The sequence below is a fragment of the Centruroides sculpturatus genome, unplaced genomic scaffold (assembly GCF_000671375.1).
Source record: "Centruroides sculpturatus isolate CEXI.00-Female unplaced genomic scaffold, Cexi_2.0 scaffold1026, whole genome shotgun sequence".
Classification (NCBI taxonomy): domain Eukaryota; kingdom Metazoa; phylum Arthropoda; class Arachnida; order Scorpiones; family Buthidae; genus Centruroides; species Centruroides sculpturatus.
The window spans coordinates 287,823-311,251 of NW_019385283.1; the positions used below are offsets into that span (position 1 = coordinate 287,823).

General features: G+C 29.1%; 1 protein-coding gene across 1 annotated transcript in view; it reads right to left on the bottom strand.

Moving 5' to 3' along the window:
- The window catches only part of LOC111637161 (E3 ubiquitin-protein ligase Mdm2-like), a 53,779-nt gene that overhangs the window by 25,712 nt on the left and 4,638 nt on the right, over nt 1-23,429 (bottom strand). The window contains exons 3-9 of the mRNA XM_023382585.1: nt 16,908-16,976; nt 14,418-14,465; nt 8,553-8,627; nt 8,341-8,474; nt 4,793-4,848; nt 4,640-4,684; nt 4,392-4,531 (exon numbers count right to left, since the gene is read on the bottom strand). Coding sequence (XP_023238353.1) covers nt 4,392-4,531; nt 4,640-4,684; nt 4,793-4,848; nt 8,341-8,474; nt 8,553-8,627; nt 14,418-14,465; nt 16,908-16,916 — 507 coding nt within the window. The 5' untranslated portion in view covers nt 16,917-16,976. The remainder of the gene's footprint in view (nt 1-4,391; nt 4,532-4,639; nt 4,685-4,792; nt 4,849-8,340; nt 8,475-8,552; nt 8,628-14,417; nt 14,466-16,907; nt 16,977-23,429) is intronic.

The following is a 23,429-nucleotide window of genomic DNA, read 5'->3' on the forward strand; positions in this document are numbered from 1 at the left end:
TTTATAAATTTCAACATTAGATTATTTAAAGAGGAAAAATAGTATTTTGTATAGAAATTCTTTTAACAGACTTAACTGTATAAATTGATTTAATGTAGTTGTTTATTTTAATGTTCAAATTAAACCTAAAGGCAATTCACTTTTATATACATAAGTGAATAATAAATGAAATACAGACAACAATGTACTAAAATTGTACCATTAAAGATAAATCAGAATGTTTGATTAACTATTATTTTTCTTATAACAATATTGTTAAAAACAAATGAAGCTAATGCTAAAAATCTGTATTGCTGCATGATACTTGATTTAATGTTAGACAAGTAAAACTTCCATAAACCAATAATGATGTTCACTTTATTTGTAATTTGGCTTTATTTTAAAACATATCTGAATAGTACATTTGAGAGAATTAATACAGTCAAAAGTACAAAAATAATATCTAAATAAAATAAGATGATCTGAAAGAAAAGAACTGGCCTGGGGTGGGGCATGAACCCACAGCCTCCACTTGCCATGCGATTCACTTGTCAGTTGCACTACCTGGACTCCAACAAGCCTTCGCTTCTAGATATACTGTATTTAAATTTAGATACAACCTTACACAGTTAATCACAGTGCCAGCTGGGGACAACTCCTACACCCACAGCCTAAGTGCATCTCCAGAATGGTACTCAGCTAGCTAATCTTTTTATCCAGTAAGTAAATATATACATAAGTATATACCTCACTGAATAAAAATGTTAGCTAGCTGAGTGCCATTCTGGAGATGCATTTAGGCCTTGGGCATAGGAGTCATCCCCAGCTGGTGCTGTGATTAGCACACCGCACAGTAAAAAGATGTTTGAGATTGTGCTTATAATTTAGGTCTTAAAAGAACAGAAAACACTAAAAGTTTAAATAATTCAGCATTCTAAAAGTTCTGTATGAACATCAAAAAGTTTTAATTGAAAATAAGTAAGAAGAAAATTAAATATCATCAAAACTTTCAAGCAAAACTTTTTAAGTTAGACCTGAACAAACAGAAAGAGTTACTGTCCTCTTTTATCACACTCATAACATTTTAATTTAACAATATTGCCAATATAGATTTAAATTTTGATAGATTATCACTCAGGAAATATTTCACTTTTATTTTTATGATTCTTAACATTACATGTATAGACATGGCTATACATACATACACATACAAATCATGCAATATATACAATAGCAAAAAAACATGTATTCATCAGTTCACATCAATTTTTTACTAGTTTCCTGACCTCATAATAGTTTTGATTTTTAAATTTAATTAATGTCAAGATAGCAAAAATAATAAAATAAGCTGATGACATATCAAAAAATTAATTTATAAAAATAAAACAACTCATATATCTTTCATTATATAAAATCATACAGTAAAAAATCTTCAAAGTATTACTTCAAGAATTCATTAAACCTGAAGAATTAATTCATCATTTTCAGCAGTTGTTTCAAACTTACTAAATCAGTACTAAATCTTTACACACACATTTATTTTACATACTTATTTCAGTAAGACATTTTTAATCCAATAAAAATTAAAAGTATTAATTTGTTTAATTAGTATAAAATCAATCATATTAGTTTACAAAATTTTGATGTCATATTTTCCAGTATTCTCAACTCAATGTTAAAATATATTAATACACTGTGGATATGTTTCATTAATATGTGTAATAAGATATTAATTTTGTACAGAATACAAAATAATAGTAAATATTTTTAGTAGAAAGTTATCAAAATATTTTTTAAAAATAAAATTAAGTTTATAACATTTTTGTACAACAAAAAAATGTGTTTTATAATAATACACTTCTCAGTTATGAATAAAAACCAACTATTTATTATTAGTATTAAAATTAAAAAATTAATATATATTCTTTAAATAAGTATTTGATATAATAGCATTGTTAGAATTGATTATTTTTAAAAAAACTAAACTTGGCTGCAGGGAAAAAACATATTAATTCAAAAATAAACAACTAAATTTTATATTAGTATAATAAAATGAATTTACAATATTTAGATTACGATTTTATAACATATTCCTTCAGAATTTAAAAATCTTTGTACAAATTATGTACATTCTTGAAAAAACATTTTAAATAAATCTCAGAAAAAATAGTAATCAAGTTACTGAAGAAATAAAGAGGTTAACTAAATTAAAAAAAAAAACTATTTACAAATAATTTTCAAAGTTTAAATCTCTGATATGTTTTGACCTACAAATGTCCAACCTATTTTTCATTAATAACTGAAAATTTTCAATATTAACTTTTATTTTTTTGATTGTAACTTACAGTCAAACATTGTTTAGTGCAATTATTGAAATATATACATTTCTTAAAACTCTCTTCTATTAATAAATTAAAAAACTACTTAATAGTAAAGTTCAATCTTCAATTTCACTCTGGTCACAAACCATATATAGTAATGCATTTTTGAGATTTAAAACTATCTGCAATGTTGTAATAAGAGAAGAGATATCAAGTTACAGTCTCAGTCACAGAAATAAACAGTTGAGAATATTTGATATTCTAATTAATTATTAAAGCTCTGTAAATTGAACGGAATATTTGTTACTGGAAAATTTTCACTTATATATTCAGAACAGTCACAAATTTATGTATTTTTAAAGTAAAAATAAATTTAAAATATCATTTCATTTATTACTGTTATAATCATTAAAAATGTTTTCAGGGACAAGTTTTATTCATTACGAAATGAATTATCTAGCCATGAAAAATATTTCCTTATTCTTACACAGAACTTTTAAATTCTAAAGGAAAGATTATTATTAATTTTCTTTTATACTGCTTTAGTAACAATAACTCATTTTTCAGATAAATTAAAATCTGTAATTTATAAAATGACAATTTTCGAAATGAATATTTTAACATTTCTTATAAATAAGCTTATTCTGTATTAATGAAACAAATTTTGGAACAAAATCATAATTTAGTCTATTAATCTAATAGTGCATAAAATCTGAAAAAGACTAGTTTAAAAAACAATTAAACTTCTACTTTTCATTCTAATTCAATTTTCATTAATCTAACTTAAATAATGACTTTTTGTAATAAATAACTTTTATTATTAATACATATAATGGTTATTCTTTTCACTAGAATTATTTAATTATAGCTTTTTTTTTTTAAATATGTCAAACTTCAACATTATCCAATTTGAAAAGTAGAATGTATAAATTTCTAAATTAAACTAAAAATAAAAAAAAATAATAATGAATTAATTAAAAATTTTCTTTTTAAAGATGAAATACATAAAAAAAGTTCTTGAAAGTTTGAAAAGAATTAATAAATTTTCAGGCTGTTTATTAACTTATTTATTCACTTCAACTTTCAATCACTTTTTAAATGTATTTGTTATTTATTTAACACAGAAATAAGTTATTTCATTATATATCATGTTTTTTGTATATTGTTGAATATTAACATTATTGTTACAATTATTGTTGAATAAGAAACTTATTCAATAAATATATTAATATTTTTAATGCTATTTTAGAGAATATTTTTATATTGTTATTTTAAAATAAAAAAAAACAAACAATCACTTTATTAATTTATAAGGTTAGTCCTGACCCAATCTAAGCAGAAAAATAAATTCTTAAAGAACTGATCAATCAGAAATAAAATCATCATCAAGAAACTAAGTTTTCTGAATTTACATAAATATTCATAGCTTAATCTAGTTTCTACTGTTTATATTTCTTCTTGTAGTTAATGCAGCATAAATTAAATTTATCTTGCATATATCATTTTTAAAAGTGAATTACTTTTTACTTTACAACTACTTTAGGTAAATAAGCAGATATTAATAAATCTTAAAATAACCCATTAATTTAAAACATTTCATAATTATAAATTTCTATGACTTTTTAAAAATATTAATAAACTGAATAAATGACTTGGTGTTTGTTTCTTTAATAAAGAAACTAAATACTATATAATTAACAAAGAATTTCATTATAATTAAATTGCTTCATATTATTTTTATTTTTGCTTAAAAATACACATAAAATGAACTTAAACTGAACACATTAATAGAAGACTCAAAGATAATTAAATTCAATTAAGTTTTTTCTATTCGTATTCAGTAACTTTAATATATTTAAGGAATTAACTATCTTAGAAAGCATTTTCATATGCAAAATCCACTATTTTATTTCATTAGAAAATATTTCATTATATTGTTTAACCATTTTGTCATATTTTTAATTCATTCATAATTTATATTTGTTATTTTAAAATTCCATTTTAGTAAACAGTGTTTCTTAAAAATAAATTTATAGCAAATTAATTTTCTGGTAAAGTTACAACCAAGGATAAAATATTAACTATCAATACCTGTATACTATAATCTGTTTCACATGTACTATCATAATCAGGTTTATCAGGGATGCAAATGATTATGGGTGATTTAGGTCTAACATTTGCTGAAGAATGATCATCTAGCTTCTGCCTTTTACATTCAACATTTTCTGTTGCTGAAAAGGTATTAATATATTTTATTTTTATTTTATTTAATAATAAATAAAACTTTAAATTACAAAACTTTACAAGTTAATAATAATTACAAAAAGTAAGTTATTAACCTGATGGTCTCTTGATGCTATCAATTTGTGAATTCTCTGAAGACTCTTTAAAAAAAAGTTTGTATCAGGTTTTATTTATTTATTAATTTTAAGCTTTTTAATGAAAATGATATAAAGATTACAGAATAAATGTAGTAATTAAAAATAGTTTACCAGAACTGTCCTTGGTAGTGGGTGGTAAACGATATAATACACGTGTTAATAATTTCCTAAATAACATAAATTATCAACATTAAGTATAACTAAATAATCAGCACATGTAAAATTCTACATAAAATCGAGTGTTAGCTCAATCATATTCAATATAATCTATTAATCTATCATATAAATTAAAAAAATCAAGTTTTTTCAATAAATTGTATTATAAGTAGTGATTTCACTGTATGTGATAATCATCCCTCTTGTAAACAAGCATTTTTAATATATGTATTAAGCATTTACAAAATGATAGTCACAAGTTTTTCTTTGTTATTATATTTTAAGTAAAATTAACATGCTTAACATGTTTTCATCCCAAACTTTTTCTAAACACATTTAATAATTTTTAGAAAACTTAATTGTTTTAGTTTTTTCATTTAAAGGAAACCCTATGAATATAAATTCTAGTGATACTAAGTGAATTACAATAAACTTTAAATAATGAAATTTATTCCTCTAATAAAATAATTACTTTCATCTGTCACTAAACTCATAAATAAAGCTAACATTTTAAAGCATAATGGCAGCCTCTCATAACTGAGTTAATGATAGAAACATTAGATGAAATTATATATTAGACTTAAAATAATTACAGAATGGTAATTTTATCACTAATTCAATTATGAAAAGTTGATATCACACTTTAAAATGTTAGCTTTATCTATAAACTCAATTTCTAATACAGATGAACTAAAATATCTTTCAATGTAAAATTAATTTAAAGGTTTTTGTGGAATACCACATTTGATTTTAAACACTTTAAACTAGGGGTACCTGGAATATCTATGGGATGCATGCAACCTGCTGCCTGACTTCAGTAAAAATATTTTCATGTTAATAAACCTACTCAAATAGTCATAAATGCATTAGCATTATTTTAATTTTGATTTATATAATGCATTTAAGTTTCTTATTGCTAAATTTTCACACAAGTATTTGTTTTAATGCAATTCTTTTTAAAGTAGTGATATAATGAAAGATTAGTGTAACAAAGAAGTTCATAAATGCTGTACTGCAGAAGTGGTATCTTTAATAATGAAATATACTACAGAGACATATCAAATCAAATAAAGCAACAGTTAAATATGTTAAAATAGTTAAAGTATTAAAAAAATTTAAGTGACAAATTAGACAAGTAACAATTAAAAATTAATACAAATTATTCAACTCAACCTTATATTATTATTATTTCATCATTAAAATCATCTTTGAACTCACAGTTAATTAATAATTATTATTTTAGAATTATTACTGTTAGTAGATATATGCCATCCGAATGTCAGCAAGGAAGTATTTTTAAGATATTTAAGATTAAATATGAATAATTTGCAAAAATAAAAAAATATATTTCTAAGAATTTCAATGTTGTGTATTATTAGATTGTGAAAATTAAATTTAATATACAACAAGTCTATTTTTGCTACCAAATGAATGTACAGTGAAAACTGCTTAGGCGACCACCTGCATTCGTCGGGCACCTGTCAAAACGGGCAAAAATTTCTGGCACGGAATAGTTTATTCATAGAGTCTTCGTATAAGTTACCTGTATTAAATGACCACCTGTGTAACGCGACCGCGGGCATCGATTTTTGGTCCGGAACAACATACAACACCTGTAATAAGCGACCACTTTCGCGAATGTATCTGGTCTAAACTATTGTAAAAACCCATCTCAACAACGTTTCCCCTCCAAATATAATAAATTAGTCTAAACTCTGGTTCGAACCCATCCCGGCCACTTCTCCCACCCTTGAAATTAGGTGCAGGTGTTAATAAATTAGTCTAACAACAAAGGAAATTCATTTCAGTTTGTTGGAAAATGTCCAAAAACGAAAGAAATGTGCTGTCGTTAGAAGATCGTGTTATTAATTAATTAAAGTTATCACACCAGCAATTAGCAGCGAAATTTAACTGTGGAAAAACGAAATTGATTTTACCCTAGACCTACAGTATATTCCTTGGGGTATAAAATATTGTACACGATAGAATTAATCGGCTGATCTCATCGTTTGACAAAATCTATTTTTATTTATTTATTTTGAAGCTCATATACAGTACATGCGCGATAAATAGTTTCTGTATCAATCTACCTTATTTCCACGATACTTTTAGAAAAATAATATCCAAGTAATTTTTGCAGGCAAAATATTCAAAAAACAATAAACGCATTAATGTAAAAATCGGTTTTACTTCCTTTTTCGATTCCGCGATTGTAATGAAATCGTATAATGAGAAAAAATAATAAAATCGTTTTATTATTAATTAATAATTTTTCTTATTGTACTTAATTAATTAANAAAAAACAATAAACGCATTAATGTAAAAATCGGTTTTACTTCCTTTTTCGATTCCGCGATTGTAATGAAATCGTATAATGAGAAAAAATAATAAAATCGTTTTATTATTAATTAATAATTTTTCTTATTGTACTTAATTAATTAAGAAAATACAATATTTTTAAAGTTAAAATATGATTAAACTAACGAAAACCAAAAGCAAAGTGATGGAGAGATAGGACGCGCTTGTACATTGATGACGTAATACACGTAACTGAGGAGAGGACGAGTCGAATTAATTAAGTGGGAAAAAAGAAAGTGTGCATTATAATCGAGAAAATGCGAGTATTGTATTAATCTTTAAAATAAAATACAATACCAATATAGCCCTATCGTTGAAAAAATTCGCTTATTTTTGCTCACCTCGAGTTTTGTTTAGTAGAAATGGCTAAAAAATGCGCAAAATACGTACGGAAATACGTTATTACAGGACCATCTGTATTGGACGACCACCTGTCTAAAAGACCACTTTTTGAAGGAACCGTGGGTGGTCGCCATAGACAGGTTTTACTGTATTTTATATTTTTTAACTATAGATTAACATAGTCACTATTATGATATGTCACTTCTGTTACAGTAATATTTGTGTCACTCTCCTTTGAAATTCATCTCCATTGTCATTGCTTTGATACACACCCATTTAATGTTCATATAAATTCTAAGTAAAGAATAATAATTGCCTGTTTAAAAACAAATGAACTTAACATGATCTAACTTAACAATACTGAACACTGAAGTTGTTCAGCCTTGTTTTAAACTAAAATCATAGGATAGAATAAACTCCAAATAAAGTCCAAATGTAAAATAATAGTTATTGATTTGAAAATTACTTGCTTACAAAAATGATATAATCAAGTATTTGTCTCAATTCAATGGAAATTCAAATTTTTATATATCTTTACTGAAAAGTTCAAGATATAATTTTAAAAATTTAATTAAAAAAAAGTGTGTATCTAAATTTAAGTAAGTCACACTTTGAAATTTTACATGCTGATATATTTTGAAAAAATATATTACATAGAGACTCATGCACAGGATTTCTTAAGTGTGGTTAAAATTTTTTTTTTTTTATAAAGTAACTTATATACCTATATTGTGAAAATTAATACAGTAACACAATACAGTAGACTAAGGTAAAATTGAATGAAAAATTAATGCTTTACTCACATAACATCATCTATAGTAAATTTATTCACACCTAAAACTTTACCCAGATCATCATCTTCACAAAAAATTTGTCTGGGATTTTTTTTGTCATACAAATTATGAGCTATTATATAATTTTTCATAAAGCCCAATATCTAAAAAACAAAGGTTATTAAAATTACAGTAAGAATATCATGTAATCAAATGTATTCAAATAATAATCAAATATTTACCTGAGATAATGTAAATAATTTACCACTTGCACCAACACTTTCAAGTAACTTAAGAAATGCTGATTTTAACACAAACTAAAAAAAAATATTAAGTTGATTCATTATAACTGAACACAAATGCAAACAGTATTCTTAATTATGTAGTAAACCTAATATATGAAATGTTACCTCATTAGCAGCATGTTATATAAACTTTATATTACTCTGTATATTATAATAAATAACTGTTTCATAGTTATTATAATTATGTTGTTATATTAAGTTCCAGTTTAATGTATAGAAAATGTTTTAAAATAATTTGTGATTTATGATAGAAATTAGTTTTAGATAATAGCAATATTATGATGTAGTGTGTAAGAACAGATATTTAACACCACCTATGACTTTCTCAGTAAAACGTTCCTGAGTTATGACAATGACTAAACACAGCATGCAAATATATTTTAATAAGTTTCACTATTTATTAATATTTTTAGAAAAAAATAATAAGTTTAAAATTTCTTCTATACATTGAATAATAATAATAATACACTGAATAAAAGTTTGAGATTTCAAAATATTTTAATATACTGTGTAAGAACTGTACATAGTTTATTTGTTCTAACTAATTTATGTTTTCTTCTTGTTTTTTTATTTCAAAATGGGTGCTAGCAAAACATTAATTGATTATAAAGAGGGACAAACTAGCAAACCAACAGAATGGGTAATCAGAACGTGAAATTGAAAAATTATTAAACAGATCCTGACAATTGACAAGCTTATTTCCAAAATGACGTATCTCCAGAAAATACAAATTTTAAATAATTGCTTTAAATATTAAGGTAAAAACTTAATTATTGGTACAGAGCTTTATTTTTATATTCCAAATATAGGTTTAACAGTGAAAAAAATCCCAAAGCAAAGGATATGGTTGTACTTCAAATCATGGACTTCAACCACTTTGGAACAAAATTGCAGCATTTAAATGGATAATGTAATAAAAACAACAAATACATGGTCAAAAAACTTTTAATAAATAAATATAAAAGAGAATATACGAAATAAGATACAAAACAAAAATGAAAATCACACAAACCTTGTTCATATGACTGAAGATAATAAAAAAACAGCATTTAAAAAGTTACTAATTCCAAAAGAAAGAAAATAAAAACCTAATGATTACATAAAATTATTAATAAAAATCATATTGTAATTGTTCTGTCACAGAATCAATCACTTTCTAAACAAGAAAACATTTTTTGTAAAATGTCATTGAGTATGCCCATCACGTATTCCCAGTTTATTTAAAAGTTTCTGCACATCGTCTTTTCGAGATTAACTTTATTTCCCAATCAAACAAATCAACTAATAGACATGACCATTTTTAAACCTCTTTTTAACATTGTATATTTGCACATTCCTGATCTATCAGAATAGTGCTGTTTGCAACAAACATATTTAGAGTTTATATTCTGATCACTTTCAGATACTTTAAAATCCATTTTTGTCTTAATGTATTAATGAAGTTTCCAATTACCAAGAATGTGTACTTGTCTTGTACGCTCAAAAATGTTATTGTAGTCTCATATTTCCAACACTTTTGTCCCTGCTCCGCCTATTGGCACTACAGGATTCACAGAGACTACTCTAATCATAGGTAGGTCGGGCACCCAGCATTTTCTGAGGTGTCTGGACTTAAACAGCCAGACCTGAGTTAAATGCTTTGGCTCTGTATGAACCATTGGGGACCAACCATCCTCACTCTTGGGTATGACCGTCTAGCGTTCAAATACAGTTTTGTGTGCAGCCTGTACTGCACTTAGAGTTCTCTACCTTTGAGAGACCAGCTCATATTAACAGTCAGTGGGACCCCCTCCCCTAGAAAAGAGGCCTGCCCAGTAAATCCACTGAGCTTATAGATCAAAGAGACCTATTACTTTTTCCATTTATTCCTTTAGTTTCCTTTACTATCTGCTAGCATTTGAAGTATTTGTTGAAGGCTTAGACCAGTCGACTTGGTCAGCCCCTCGGCGGAAGTTCTCAGTAAGAGGACAGTCAAGTACATAGTGCCTTGCGTCACCATGAGAACACCCAAAGGAGCAGCTACCATCTCCTTGTCTGAACTTGAACTTGAAGTAGTGAAACCTCCCATGTCCGGTCAGTATTTGCATCATTAATCAGTCACTACACACTGGAGTATGGCCAACTTCAATCACAAAGGCATAGGTTAACCTACCTATTGTACTTTGAGTCCAGTGTTCTTGCCAGTATGTCACTGATCATTGCAGTAGAGTACCTGTTATAAAGGTAGTTGAGGGTTTGACCATCCTCGTTACAAATGGGTCCGTGGCTTCAGCCTTGGCGAGTTGATTGGCATGCTCGTCACCCAGGATCCTGATGTGGCCTCAGACCCACCTCAGGGCAACATGTCATTTGTGCCTTGCCCTCAGTACCCTACCTCTGATCTTCTGTACCAGCATGTCCTTATGGTACCCATTACTCAGGGCCTGAAGCAACAATTGGCTGTCAGAGTAAAATGTGACCACTCTGGAACCTGGATGTTGTAGGATCTGCTGGGATGCACGCCCCCTCCAAGACCACCAAATCTGCCTGGAATGCCTCTTCAACTGACAATACACTTGCACAACACTTTCAAGTTAGAGACTGCTGTAACTATGTCGACTTACTGGTAAAAGAAGCAGTTCGGTTTTTTTTTTTAACATTTTTTTCTACCCTTTCAAATGCCCTATCTATGGGTAAATAACTGACCCCACACCAGATATGTATAGTGTAATTTTTGAGATTATATATCTGAAAGTTTACTTAGCATTGCTAATAACGTGTAATTTTTGTTTTGTGCACTGCATCCATCACAAAACAAATTAATTTTCTTGATTTTCTTACAAAAATTTCTATAAAAAAGTACACTAGCATATCGACTAAATACTTTTTGAACTTCTTCAAAAAATGTAGACATTAAAGAAAAATTAAGAAAACAATCAAACACAATAGCACTTGCCCTTCAGAAAGAAATCGTTACTGTGAAATAGACATGTGACCAAAATACACTTTATAATTGGCTGTATGGGCAATGCAAAAGTTTGGAAATAAATACAGAACAAAAAACTTCAAATTTGAAAAGAAAACCAATTTTTTGATACATTTTTCAACAGAAGAAACACCTGTTTCGGGAGAAAAAGTATTGTAGCACTATAGAGAAGCATATTATCAACATGTTGGTGCCATGAACTAAAAAAAATAAAAAGTGAAGATATGTCACTTTGAAAATAAGCTCTTCAATTATGGAAGGAAATCATGCAATGAACAACTGATTAAGTTATCTACTTGAAAAAAAAAATGATTTTGAGATGTGCAAGCACTACAAATGAGTCTGCTATAAACATTACAAGGCAATTGAAGCTTCCAATCAGCTCAAAAACTATTCTTACAGTTATGACAGCATCAGATATCATTTAGTATATGAAAATGAAAGCAACTGAAAGTACATTTTCTGGCTACTCACTTTTGCAAAGATGTCACAAACAACGAATTTTGGGAAAATGTTGCTTTTAGTAATGAGAAAAATGTAATCAGAATTTATTACAGTTCCTTAGAAATCGAATGCTAAAATATGTAATGGTTATAAAACAATAAGTTTGATAAGCCATATGCTGAAGAGCCAGGCTAGAATATATCAGAAATGTGAAGAATATTTGAGTGATTTTGGATTTCAGAATGGACTTTGTACAAGAGAAACCTTATTTAGTATAATATTCTTATACAGCAGTGCAGAATGTGTCAGTGGATGTCTATGTACCGTACATTAAGCATTTGATCAGGTTAAACATGACATTTTGGTTTAAATCTTATAATAGGACTAGTGAAAGGATATTCATATTATTGTAAATTTGCATTGAAAGCAGATAGATATAATAATAGTTTATGGTACAATCTCACAACAAATTAAAATTCAAAACAATTGTGTATCAGTAAACAAACATTCAATTTTCAAAGGCCCATTTTTCAGAAATGCTTGAGAAGTAGGTCCTGTTATTTAAACAAGGAGCTCTTTGTGTTAACAGCTACACTCTCACAGAGTTTATTTCAAATCAGAGACCTGAACATCTGAACCTCTCTTTGTCAGATCAAACAAGTTAAAAATATGAGAAACTTATGTGATTAGTGTAAGACATCAATATACTTTATTCAAGAAAACCATGGATAGGATGCAAATATCATTGACAGTAGTTCATATTCTGTAAGGACAAAGCACAATAAGAAGGGAAAAAACGTTTCAATATATATAAAAACATTTTTGGTATTTTTTTGTCCAGCTTTAGTTACAGAACATTCTTAAAATGAAACATCAAAACTTTATAAAACTGAACAACAGTTTTACAATTTCATGTTATAGGATCTAATCTGAAAAAGCAGTGTAGATTTTTGTTATAAATTAAACATTATATACAGTGTACCTAATTGAGAATGGAATCAGGAAAAATTAACCCAATACAATGTTAACAATCTATATCATCAGATAAGAATTTGCTAAACACTACAAGATTATATTAGAAAACATTATTTCATGTCATCTTCCTTTCTTTTTAACCTTTGTCTTAAAATTAAATTACTAATACTTTATTTAGAATTGGTATTACCAACATTTTATTTACTAATTGACAAAGGTAAACATTGTTTTATTTTGAACTACAGCAAGCTGTGCAAATGATAAACAACAGTTAAGTTGCCTACAAAGCTAAATTTAAGTGTACAGTTATCTGCTTTGCTGAACAACAAAAGAACAAAGAAGTTGAATGAAAATATGATGTAGCAGAGAGCAATATTAGATGTGTAACAGCATTAACAGGCTATTTTTGAGTGCAAGACTTCATGAAAGAAATTCAATAAACCTCAAAAAGGAAGTCATCTGATGAACAAGTTGTAGAGTTTGTGAAAGAGAAGTGAAAGATCTAATAAAGAGGAAAGGCAATGAAATTTGACATGCTCTAAATATGCTACAGCAAACTCTTAAAGCCAACTGCATTTGGGTGATGCACTTCATTAGGCATAGGCCTTGTCTCTACAATGGTGCATAACTATCCATCAGAAACTGTTAACAAATTCTCAATTCTCTAAGTTTTCAGTTGATTGTAGTTAGACAAACAGGAGACTTTACGTTAGGCCAGATTAGCAATGCTAATTAAACCTCTATTTAGCTAGATATGCTTTGCAATTACATAGTTGAAGAAAAAAAAAGGTAAAAGAAGTTCTCTATACCCTGATAGTGGAGTCAAACAAATATATCTAAAAATGTGATCATCATGAAGCACTGTAAACATAACAATAAAATGCATCTAAAGATGCATTTATTATTTAATACTAATTTCCTGTAGATGCATGTTTAATGATATAGAACCTATATTACGTTCACACTGTTTTGGGTTTTGATATCTCAAAAACCAAGTGTACTTTAGTGAATTCAGAGATTTAAAAATTACAACAAAAATAAATTCTCAATTAAAATCACACCAAACTATTTTCAAAATGTGAAATCTATTTCAAATGATAAATTTTATTTTTAATATACTATGTCTCAGAAACTGACTGTTAATATAATTGAAGTGAAACATTCACTGTAATAATATAGATAACATGTAAGACTACATGAAATTTAGTCCTATGTTTATAAAATGCATATAAAATGTACTTTTCAAAATTATTATGATTATAATTCCTATCAATTTATATTAGAATAAAATTAATATACAGTACGAGTCCTTTTATTTTTTCTGAGTATTTTTAAACAGTATTCTAATAATCACACTTTTTTGGTAAGCTTAAAAAAATTAATAGTTTAACTAGTATCTAAAAAAAATTTCTGATTACCTTTTCAGTTTTAATTCCACTAGTTGAAACTTCTTCATTTGTAGTATTCTGAAAAACAAACAAACCACATGATCAAATAAAACCAATGTCTAAATCTATGTAGTTACAGTATATTATAAAAGCTAAAATCCAGATAAATGCTAAGAATAACATTTCCAACAGCCTTTATCCAGCAGTGTATTTATGTTTATGATGGTAATGAGTTTAACAAAATTTGAATATACTAAAAATATGAACATAAAATATAGAATTCAATATGTAATAAAACCTGTTCAAAATTACTGTATATATTATTACTAGCAGACCCCGCCACGCCTTGTTGTGGCTCAAAATGTATCTATTATAAATGTATAACACTGCCCCAGTGGGGGAAAATTTTTCGAAAAATTTTTTCTTAGTGTACATTCTGTTGACGTACCCTATTAAAACGCAATCAAAAACGCAAAAACCCGCATCTAAAATAGTATAATAGAAGCCAAGTTTTTCAGAGTAAGCCTTAATCCTGTCTCTCTCCCCCGCGGGGGGAATATCGAAAAATCCCTTCTTAGTGTACATTCTGTTGACGTACTCTATTAAAACGCAATCAAAAACGGAAAAAACTGCATCTAAAATGGTATAAATAGAAGCAGAGTTCTTTACGGTAACCTTTTCCGTAAGGCTTACCGTAAAGAACTGTCCATCCCCCATGTTTAACGGAATAATATACAGCCTATGTCCACCCTGAAGTTCCATTCTAAATATTGGTGAAAGAATTTTGAAATCGGATGAGTAGTTTCGGAGATTACCTGCTGCATACAAACTAACATACATACATACATACATACATACAAACATTACCTCTTTATAATATTAGTATAGATTAATTTTTCTACTAAAATTAATATAATCAGTAATGTTTTTGAATTCCCATCAGATGAAAAAAACTTTTTTTAATACAAACAAAAAAACAGCTGTTCTAAAAAAATTTTATTTTCCGATGGGAATTCAAACACATTGTTAAAATTCGTCACCAGACGGACATTGAGGCATAATCTACATTTGTCAGAGCTATTTTTAAGTAGATATAAAGGAGCCGAAATCCTGAATGGATAAGGATGAGAACATTAAAGACGTTGTAAGATTTACCATTTCCAATTTTTAAGAAATTTTTAAATTTTAATTGGATTTCTGTGTTTTTAAGGAACTTTTTAACTGGGCAGCTGAGTAGTCTAAAAAGGAAAGTCTGGCTGTCTATAGTTTGTTCTGGAACATTGAAGAAAATAAAATAATGATCGTCTGAGAATTTTTAGAAAGACTGTTTTTTTATTTGTATTAAAATAATCAGTAATAGTAATCTTTACATTTAAAAATCAATAGAAATTTGATATGTAAACAAAATTGATATACAGTGGAACCTCTATATTCGTAATATTCGATATTTGTCATAATTTGCAACAACAGCAGTAATGCTATAATCACACACTCACACCAATCAGCTAGCTGTGTTAGCTTAGTGTTGCCAATTTAGCTAATTTTTGATTTAGTGAGTTTATGAATGATCTAGTTATGCAAATTACCTAAATTAAAATGGCCTAGCTATTTTTATACTATCTAGATATAAAAAATCAAACAATTTTAATGGAAACAATATGATTTAAATATTTTTATTAAAATGTCTAGCTATAAATTTGAATTTTGAGTTGGCAACACTATGTCAACTAGCTGTAGTTAATCAGTCTGCTTTGTGTGGTCATCATGTGTGTTCTTGGTTTCTTGTGTTAATTATTTTCAAAATCTCAAGTTTCAATGGTTCCAACAAAGCACACTGAAGAAAAAGACAAAAAAGGAAAGCTGTTAAAACAACTACAGAGATAAAAACATTATTGCTAAGTCTGAAAATGAATAAAGTAGAGAGGTTGCAGCCTAAGTTTTCATCTCTAAAACGTCGAACATTGAGCACTGCTATCTTGTAAGCCTAGAAGTTTGACAATGGCCTTTAGAACATCATTGGGAATAATGCTCGAAATTCCAAATGCCATTATCAAACTTCTAGGCTTACAAGACGGCAGCACTCAACATTTGACGTTCACGTTTTATAGATGAAAAGTTCAGCCACAACCTCTCTAGTGTTTCCAATTTAGCCAAAGAATTTAATATGCCAAGATCATAATTGGAATTACCTAATGTTTTAATTGATGGTATGTCTTCTAAATAATAATAATCTTCTCCTCCTTCTACCACTATACTGTATTTATTTAGTACAATAAAGATAAGGTTTTACAAAGAACAAAATTTTTATTCTTCTATCTTTTTTAGGATGGGAATGGATTAATTGAATACCAGTTATTTATTATGAAAAAAATTGTTTCTATATTCATCATTTTCCATATTCATTAAACCCTTAGGAACAGATTAATGACGAATATAGAGGTTCATCAGTACATGATATTTGAAGATTAAAAGAAATCTATACTAGTAATAAAATCTTAGACAAGTTGAATTTTGACTTACCTGTGACATGATAAAAGTTTCCTAATTTTTCAAAATTACTATCTTCAAACACTTTAATCAGTGAATAGCCTAAAAAATAATTTAATTGTATAAATTATTAATAATTATATAAATCAGTATCAAATAGAACTAAAGTTAAAAAAACATCAAAAACAAGTTGAACAACATGCGATTATTTTGACAATGTTAAAATGCTTAAAATATTAACTAATATAAAACTTACAGAATAATTTATAATTACATATACTAATAACATTGTGATCATTTTGTTTACAGGTTTTTATATCATTTTATGATAACAGGTCAAACTATTAAAATTTTGCCTAAGTAAAAATGAATGCATATTATACTTATAACAGGGATGCACAACCTTTTGTGAAGAAGGGCCAAATTAGGATTAAGTTTACTGACTGGGGGCCGGACCTCCAAGCGATTAATGCGATGGCTGAGATTGGATGCTGGCGGCAATCTTCTTGATGTCTGGTGTAATGGCAGATGTTGAAACAACCAGTAGATTTTCCAAATTCTCATTGATTAATCTGTTCCGTGTTTTGCACTTGTTTAAATTCATAAGCGAAAACTTGCAAGCTTGTTTGGCAGTACCCATGTATGCCTGTTCGCATACATAGGTACTGCCAAACATGCTTGCACAAAATCGAGCATTGTCTTTCAATTTTGGAAATGATGTATCTGGCAGTTCTTTGTAGAATGTGAGGAGATTAGAATTTTTGAACTGTGATTTCAATTCATCACTGCACTGGATGTCTATCAACTCAAGTTGGACATCTGGAGGGGCATCTTCCACTTTCACATCAAATGGAGTTGAAAAAAGTTGCAGGTAGATCTTGTATTTCTGGAATTCACCAAACCTCTCATTGAATGATGTAAGGAGGGTGTTAACTTGGTCAGAGTAATCCATCTTCATATGTGGAACTTCAGTATACGTGGGCAGGTCAGCATAATCAGCATCTATTTCTTCAAGAAATGATGTGAAGAGTCGATGGTTGAGTCCATGAAGGCGGATTAAGTTCACAGTATCAGACATCTGACAGATGTCTGATACTGTGAAAGATGTCTGATACTGTGATACTGTGCAGACGTTCAAATCCCAGCTTCTTTGCACAAAGTTGCTGTTGGTGAATTATACAATGATACTGGACTAACCCTTTTGCCTGTCCCCAAGGTGGTTTTTCAGCAAGGTGACCATGCCATTGTCACATCCAACCATAGATGGTGCTCCATCAGTGGCAATGCTGGATAGCTTGTCAAAGTCCAGTGCTGATTTGTTGCAAATGCTCCAGTTGTATGTCTGGAAAGTGATGCCATGCCAAGAAATTCTTCATTCACAATAAAATCTAGTGAAACACTTCTAATAAACACAATCACTTGTGCTGTTGATGATATGTCAGTGGATTCGCCCACAGCCAAAGAAAAATAAGTGCAGTTTGCAACTAAAATATTAAGTTGGCCAGAAATGTCTGATGCAATTTTCGAGATTCTCAGTTGTATCGTCATGCGGTTAAGACTGATTGTTTGAAAACACTTTGTCTTCTCAGGACACATCTTCTCACCTGCAATGATAAGACACTTTTTTATCATATCGCCATCTGTGAAAGTTTCCCATTCTTGACTATTAAAGCAGATATTTCTAGGCTGGCTTCAACAGCTGCATCCAATTCTCCAGATTGTTTCTTGAACACATTTTGTTGGCTGATTAGTGATTGTCGTAACGATTTGATTTTCCATTTGTATTCCATACCTTGCAGAAGGAAATCCTTGTGTTGGCTTTCATGATGTCGCTTCAGGTTGAATTCTTTTGGCACTGCTACTGTTCCATTGCACAAGAGGCAAATAATGCTGTTGTTCTGTTGCACAAAACAGTACTTGTTAATCCACATTTTTTGAAATTGACGATTCTCGCGATCGACCTCGAGTTTAATGCTCGCGCCATACTGTTCACTCTGCAAAACAATGTCTCGTTGTGCCGAAAATTCTGAGGCCCACAATGAATCGTGTTTGAGATAAGGCAAACTAGACTACCACATGCTTTGTTCTGTATCCACTGACCAAAGACCAAGAGGCGGGGACAGAAGACTATTACGCACACGTGACAAATGGCCAGGCAGGTCTTAATTCGTTTGACCCCTGTCCAGGCATCTCCACCATTTCTCAGAATTTGTGAGTCAGATCGTCAACATGCCAGGTGCAGGGCACAAATCCATCATAAATGTGGTTACCATTCTTACCTAAATTATATTTATGGCTCGTCAGTTTTAGCCCCTTGTTCAGAAATGAATCAAAAGTGATTAACGCGGTGCAGCGGAAAATCTGAATATTTTAAATACAATTATTAAAATTGCGATATCTCGTTTCAAATTGGCACTAGAATCAATCTGTTTTTTGTTTTCTGTCACAAATATATCACAGTTTACGACTGTTAAATTTCAAATAAAATAAAAATTAAAAATAATAATTTAATTTTAAATTTACGAAAAAAAGAATGTAAAAATAAAAGTAAATAAAAAGTTCCAATTAATTTACTACTTAAATAACCTAAATATATCTGTTTTCTTTCAAACAAAAAAAACCGCAGCTTTCTAGCTACACGGAATCATTTTACAACCCTCTTTGTTGACAAGTTTATGGCTTGACGCGGTTTGTAATAATTATTAAATCCAAAATATTTTAATGCAAATGGCTTCCTTTTAGTCGTAATGACTCTATTCCAACTACAGTATTAATTTTCTTGGTCCAACTTAATAATAATAAATTTGATGTGAAAAATTTTTTTTCTATTCTTTGTCTATGGAGAGATATTGTTGTAAATTATTGGTTTTATAGCTTTTTGTACATTCCTTTTTGAACTCTGGTTAGTTTTTTTCTAGTTTGAATGACATTAGGTTGACGAATAAGCGTCTTTTCAGAAAAGATTGATTCAAATTCGACTATACCAATCAGAATCTAGAATGTAAACAAATGCTAAAAAATCGTTATTTTCATGGTTTTTCAGCGCTATTTTCACTTATTTTTGTTATTTGACGCTATTTAGACGAATAAGCAAGTTTTCCGAAGCATAAAATTGAAGATTTTCCGCCAAAATAGAAACTTCCTGATAACATCGGAAATGACGTTCTAACATCATTTTATTTTATTTGATTCTTCAAAAAATCATTATAATACTATGTATTAGACTTAAAATATTCGATATCTAAACCAGAAAGTGTTAGCTAGAAATACACTTATTTATAGAACAACCCCCATTTCTCACTTCAGGGAAAGTTATAAAACAGTTGGGTGCTAATGACTTTGTGAAAGGGAAAAGTTCTACACTTAGAAACTTTGAAAGAAGGGATTTGGCCTGTACCATCTGCGGGCCGCATAAACCTTGATAAGTGGCCTTATGTGGCCGCGGGCCGCAGGTTGTGCACCCCTGACTTATAATAATATAAAAGAAAATCTGTTCACATAATATTGGTTGCTACAAAAAGAAACTTCATTTGGTAAACAGACAAGCACAAGTAAGAACTTTGAAGGCTATTTTAACCACAGTAAGATTAAGATATATTTCTGACAAATTAAATGTCAATTTTATTACTATAATTTCTTAATAATTTTGTTACAGAACAATATCACTCTAGAATAAAAAAATAATTCACAAAATGTTTACTTGTACACTATAGAGAAAGCAATAAAAAGTGATTATCAGAGATCACTATTAACAGATGGAATACAATCAGAATAAGTCACAACAATCACAATAAACTAACAGCAAGAAGTTTTATTCTCATAATTTAATTTGTAAGAACAAAGTAATTTTGCATTACATCACATAAAACAATATATCACAACAAACTATTTTTAAATGTTTAAGTAACTACAGTGAAATGAGGTATAAAGAATGTCAGTCAGTTTAACGAAATTTTCAGCATAATGAATATAGTTTGAATCCTTTGCCAATTTCCTATTCAGATCAATGCAAAAATGTTTCAGTTTAACGAATGCCATAATAAAAATTTCAATTTAACATAATAAAAATATGTCTGTTATGAAAGAATAGTATTATTTATAACAAAATCTATAAATGCATAAATCATTTGTTATTATTAAATAATGAATATTATGTCAAACAGTCTGGCAACATTAATCCTTAGTTATGGTTTTATTTTACAATCATCTCAGAAATAAATAACAAAACACCAACAAAACCTTCAAAATATACCAGCAAATATTATTTAATATAAATATGCTATGACAAATGTTTTCGATCCAACTAGATCTGCTTAAGGTCCAAAATGCTGGATACAATTAGAATGTTGTAAGATCAAATTTAAATTTATATAACCTCCAGAACAACTAAACATTAGACAAGTATAAACATCACATATAGATGTTAAAATTAATCTAAAAATTAATGTTTTAATGTTATTACTCTACAGTTTGTTTCTTTTTAAGGAAACAAGAAGAAATGGAGAAAAACAAAAAACCAAAGTTTTCTTTCAAATAGAATAATAAAATATTAGATAATGTGCAAAAACTAATTAAACAAAAAGACGTGCCTGACAGCCTACTGGAATGCTGTATCACAGTACTGGATTTTATCAAATAAACTTTGATTAAAGAAACAACACAAATGAAAATTAGACTTCTTTTACCAGAAAATAATGGATTCAAGCAGAAACAACAATTAAAGAGGCAAGATTCCAACTAATCGGCACTACTACAAGGGGTGTTCAAAAAGTATCTAATCTTTATTTTTCCCACGTAAACCAATGATGCATGGGAGTCTCTTTCGGTGGAGTTGTGGAGGGGACAATCATGCACAGTCCTGAATTTTTTCCCACCTGCAGGAAGCGTCAGTCGCTGGCAGTCAGCCTATGAGTGAGGATGTGTAGTGAGCACTCGTCGGATTCCACTAAGTTGGAAAATGACTGAACAACGTGAGCAGCGATATTGCATCCAATTTTGCCAAAATCTTGGGGATACCCAAGCGGAAACCATTCGCAAGATTCAGCAGGCTTTTGGGGACGATCCTTGAGGCCAAAAAAGCACGGCAGGTCCACAGTAATGTCAAGGTCACGTTGACAGTTTTTTCGATTCCCGCGGGGTGGTGCATCATAAGTACACACCACAAGGCCAAACCGTCACAAAGGAATACTGCCAGGAGGTCCTTTGTCGTCTTTGTTATGCTGTGCAATGCAAACGACTGGTTTTGTGGTCAACCAAAACTTGGCAGCTGCATCATGATAATGCACTCGCCCATTCTGCACATCTGATTTGGACTTTCATCGCCAAATACAACATTCCTGTGGTTTGTCACGCTCTGTACTCTTCCGACATGGCTCCGTGTGACTTTTGGCTATTTCCCAAGCTGAAAATGCCACTAAAAATAACCCAATTTTAGTCAAGGGAAGACATCATGAGGAACGCGACAGACCGGCTTATGGCCATTCCAAACGATGCGTTCCAGCAGTGTTTCCAGCAATGACAGGAGCACTGGGAGAAGTGTATACATTACCAAGGAGACTACTTTGAAGGAGATTAGGGTTTTGTACCTCAAAATCAATAGGCCTAAATGTATTTTTGCCGACCAAAGGTCCAATACTTTTTGAACACCCCTCGTATATCATTATTTTAGTCGTTTGCTAGTGATATTTTTTGATAAACTTTTATTACAGATTAATATTTTATCCTTCCATTTTTGACTTTATTTCAATTTAACAAAAATATTTGAATGGTTGCCTCAATTTCGTTATACCGACAGTTCACTGTATTAGGTAACTAAATGAAAAACTGACAATAAAACTGAAGCTTTCAAAAATAAATAAACTATTTGAATTATTTCATAATTTGAATAGATCATAACTTAACCTGATTCATTTATAAAAAAATTTGTCAGTTATAAGATACACCTGGTTATATGATCTTAAAGCAGTTTACTTCTATGCATAAATATTTTTATTTAGTCTTTTGATGATCCAGAGTTCTACTCTGGATCATCAAAAGACATCTGGATCAATAGAAAGAGGTATTTTTTCTTTGTTTATTAACAAAAGGATTTATCAAAATACAATTTATAAAGTAAATTCTAAATGAAATTCAACTATAAACTATTTACAAACAAAAGGATTTTTAATTTTCATAAAGAAAGTAATGTATCTTTTGTAAAGAGTAATACATTATTATAATTTGTAGTATGTAAATATTTAAATGTCTTTTTACTTATTATTCCGAAATTTTATAAACTATAAATTGTTAATGTGATAGATATGATTTTGAAGTTAAATATTGCAAGCAGGATAAAATATTAATCTGGCCACTCATCAAGATTTGCCGTGGAAAGAGCCAGAAAGTATGAGAGAGCACAAAACAGGTCAAGTGAAAGGAGTGGTCTGATGGAATGCATTAGAACTAACAAGTAAGTGTCATATAAGAAATAGCATACTTCTACATGCCATTCAAAAATAAAGACTCTTCTTAAGCTCATTTTAATAAAAATAAAAATCAATTATTTTCTAACTGGAG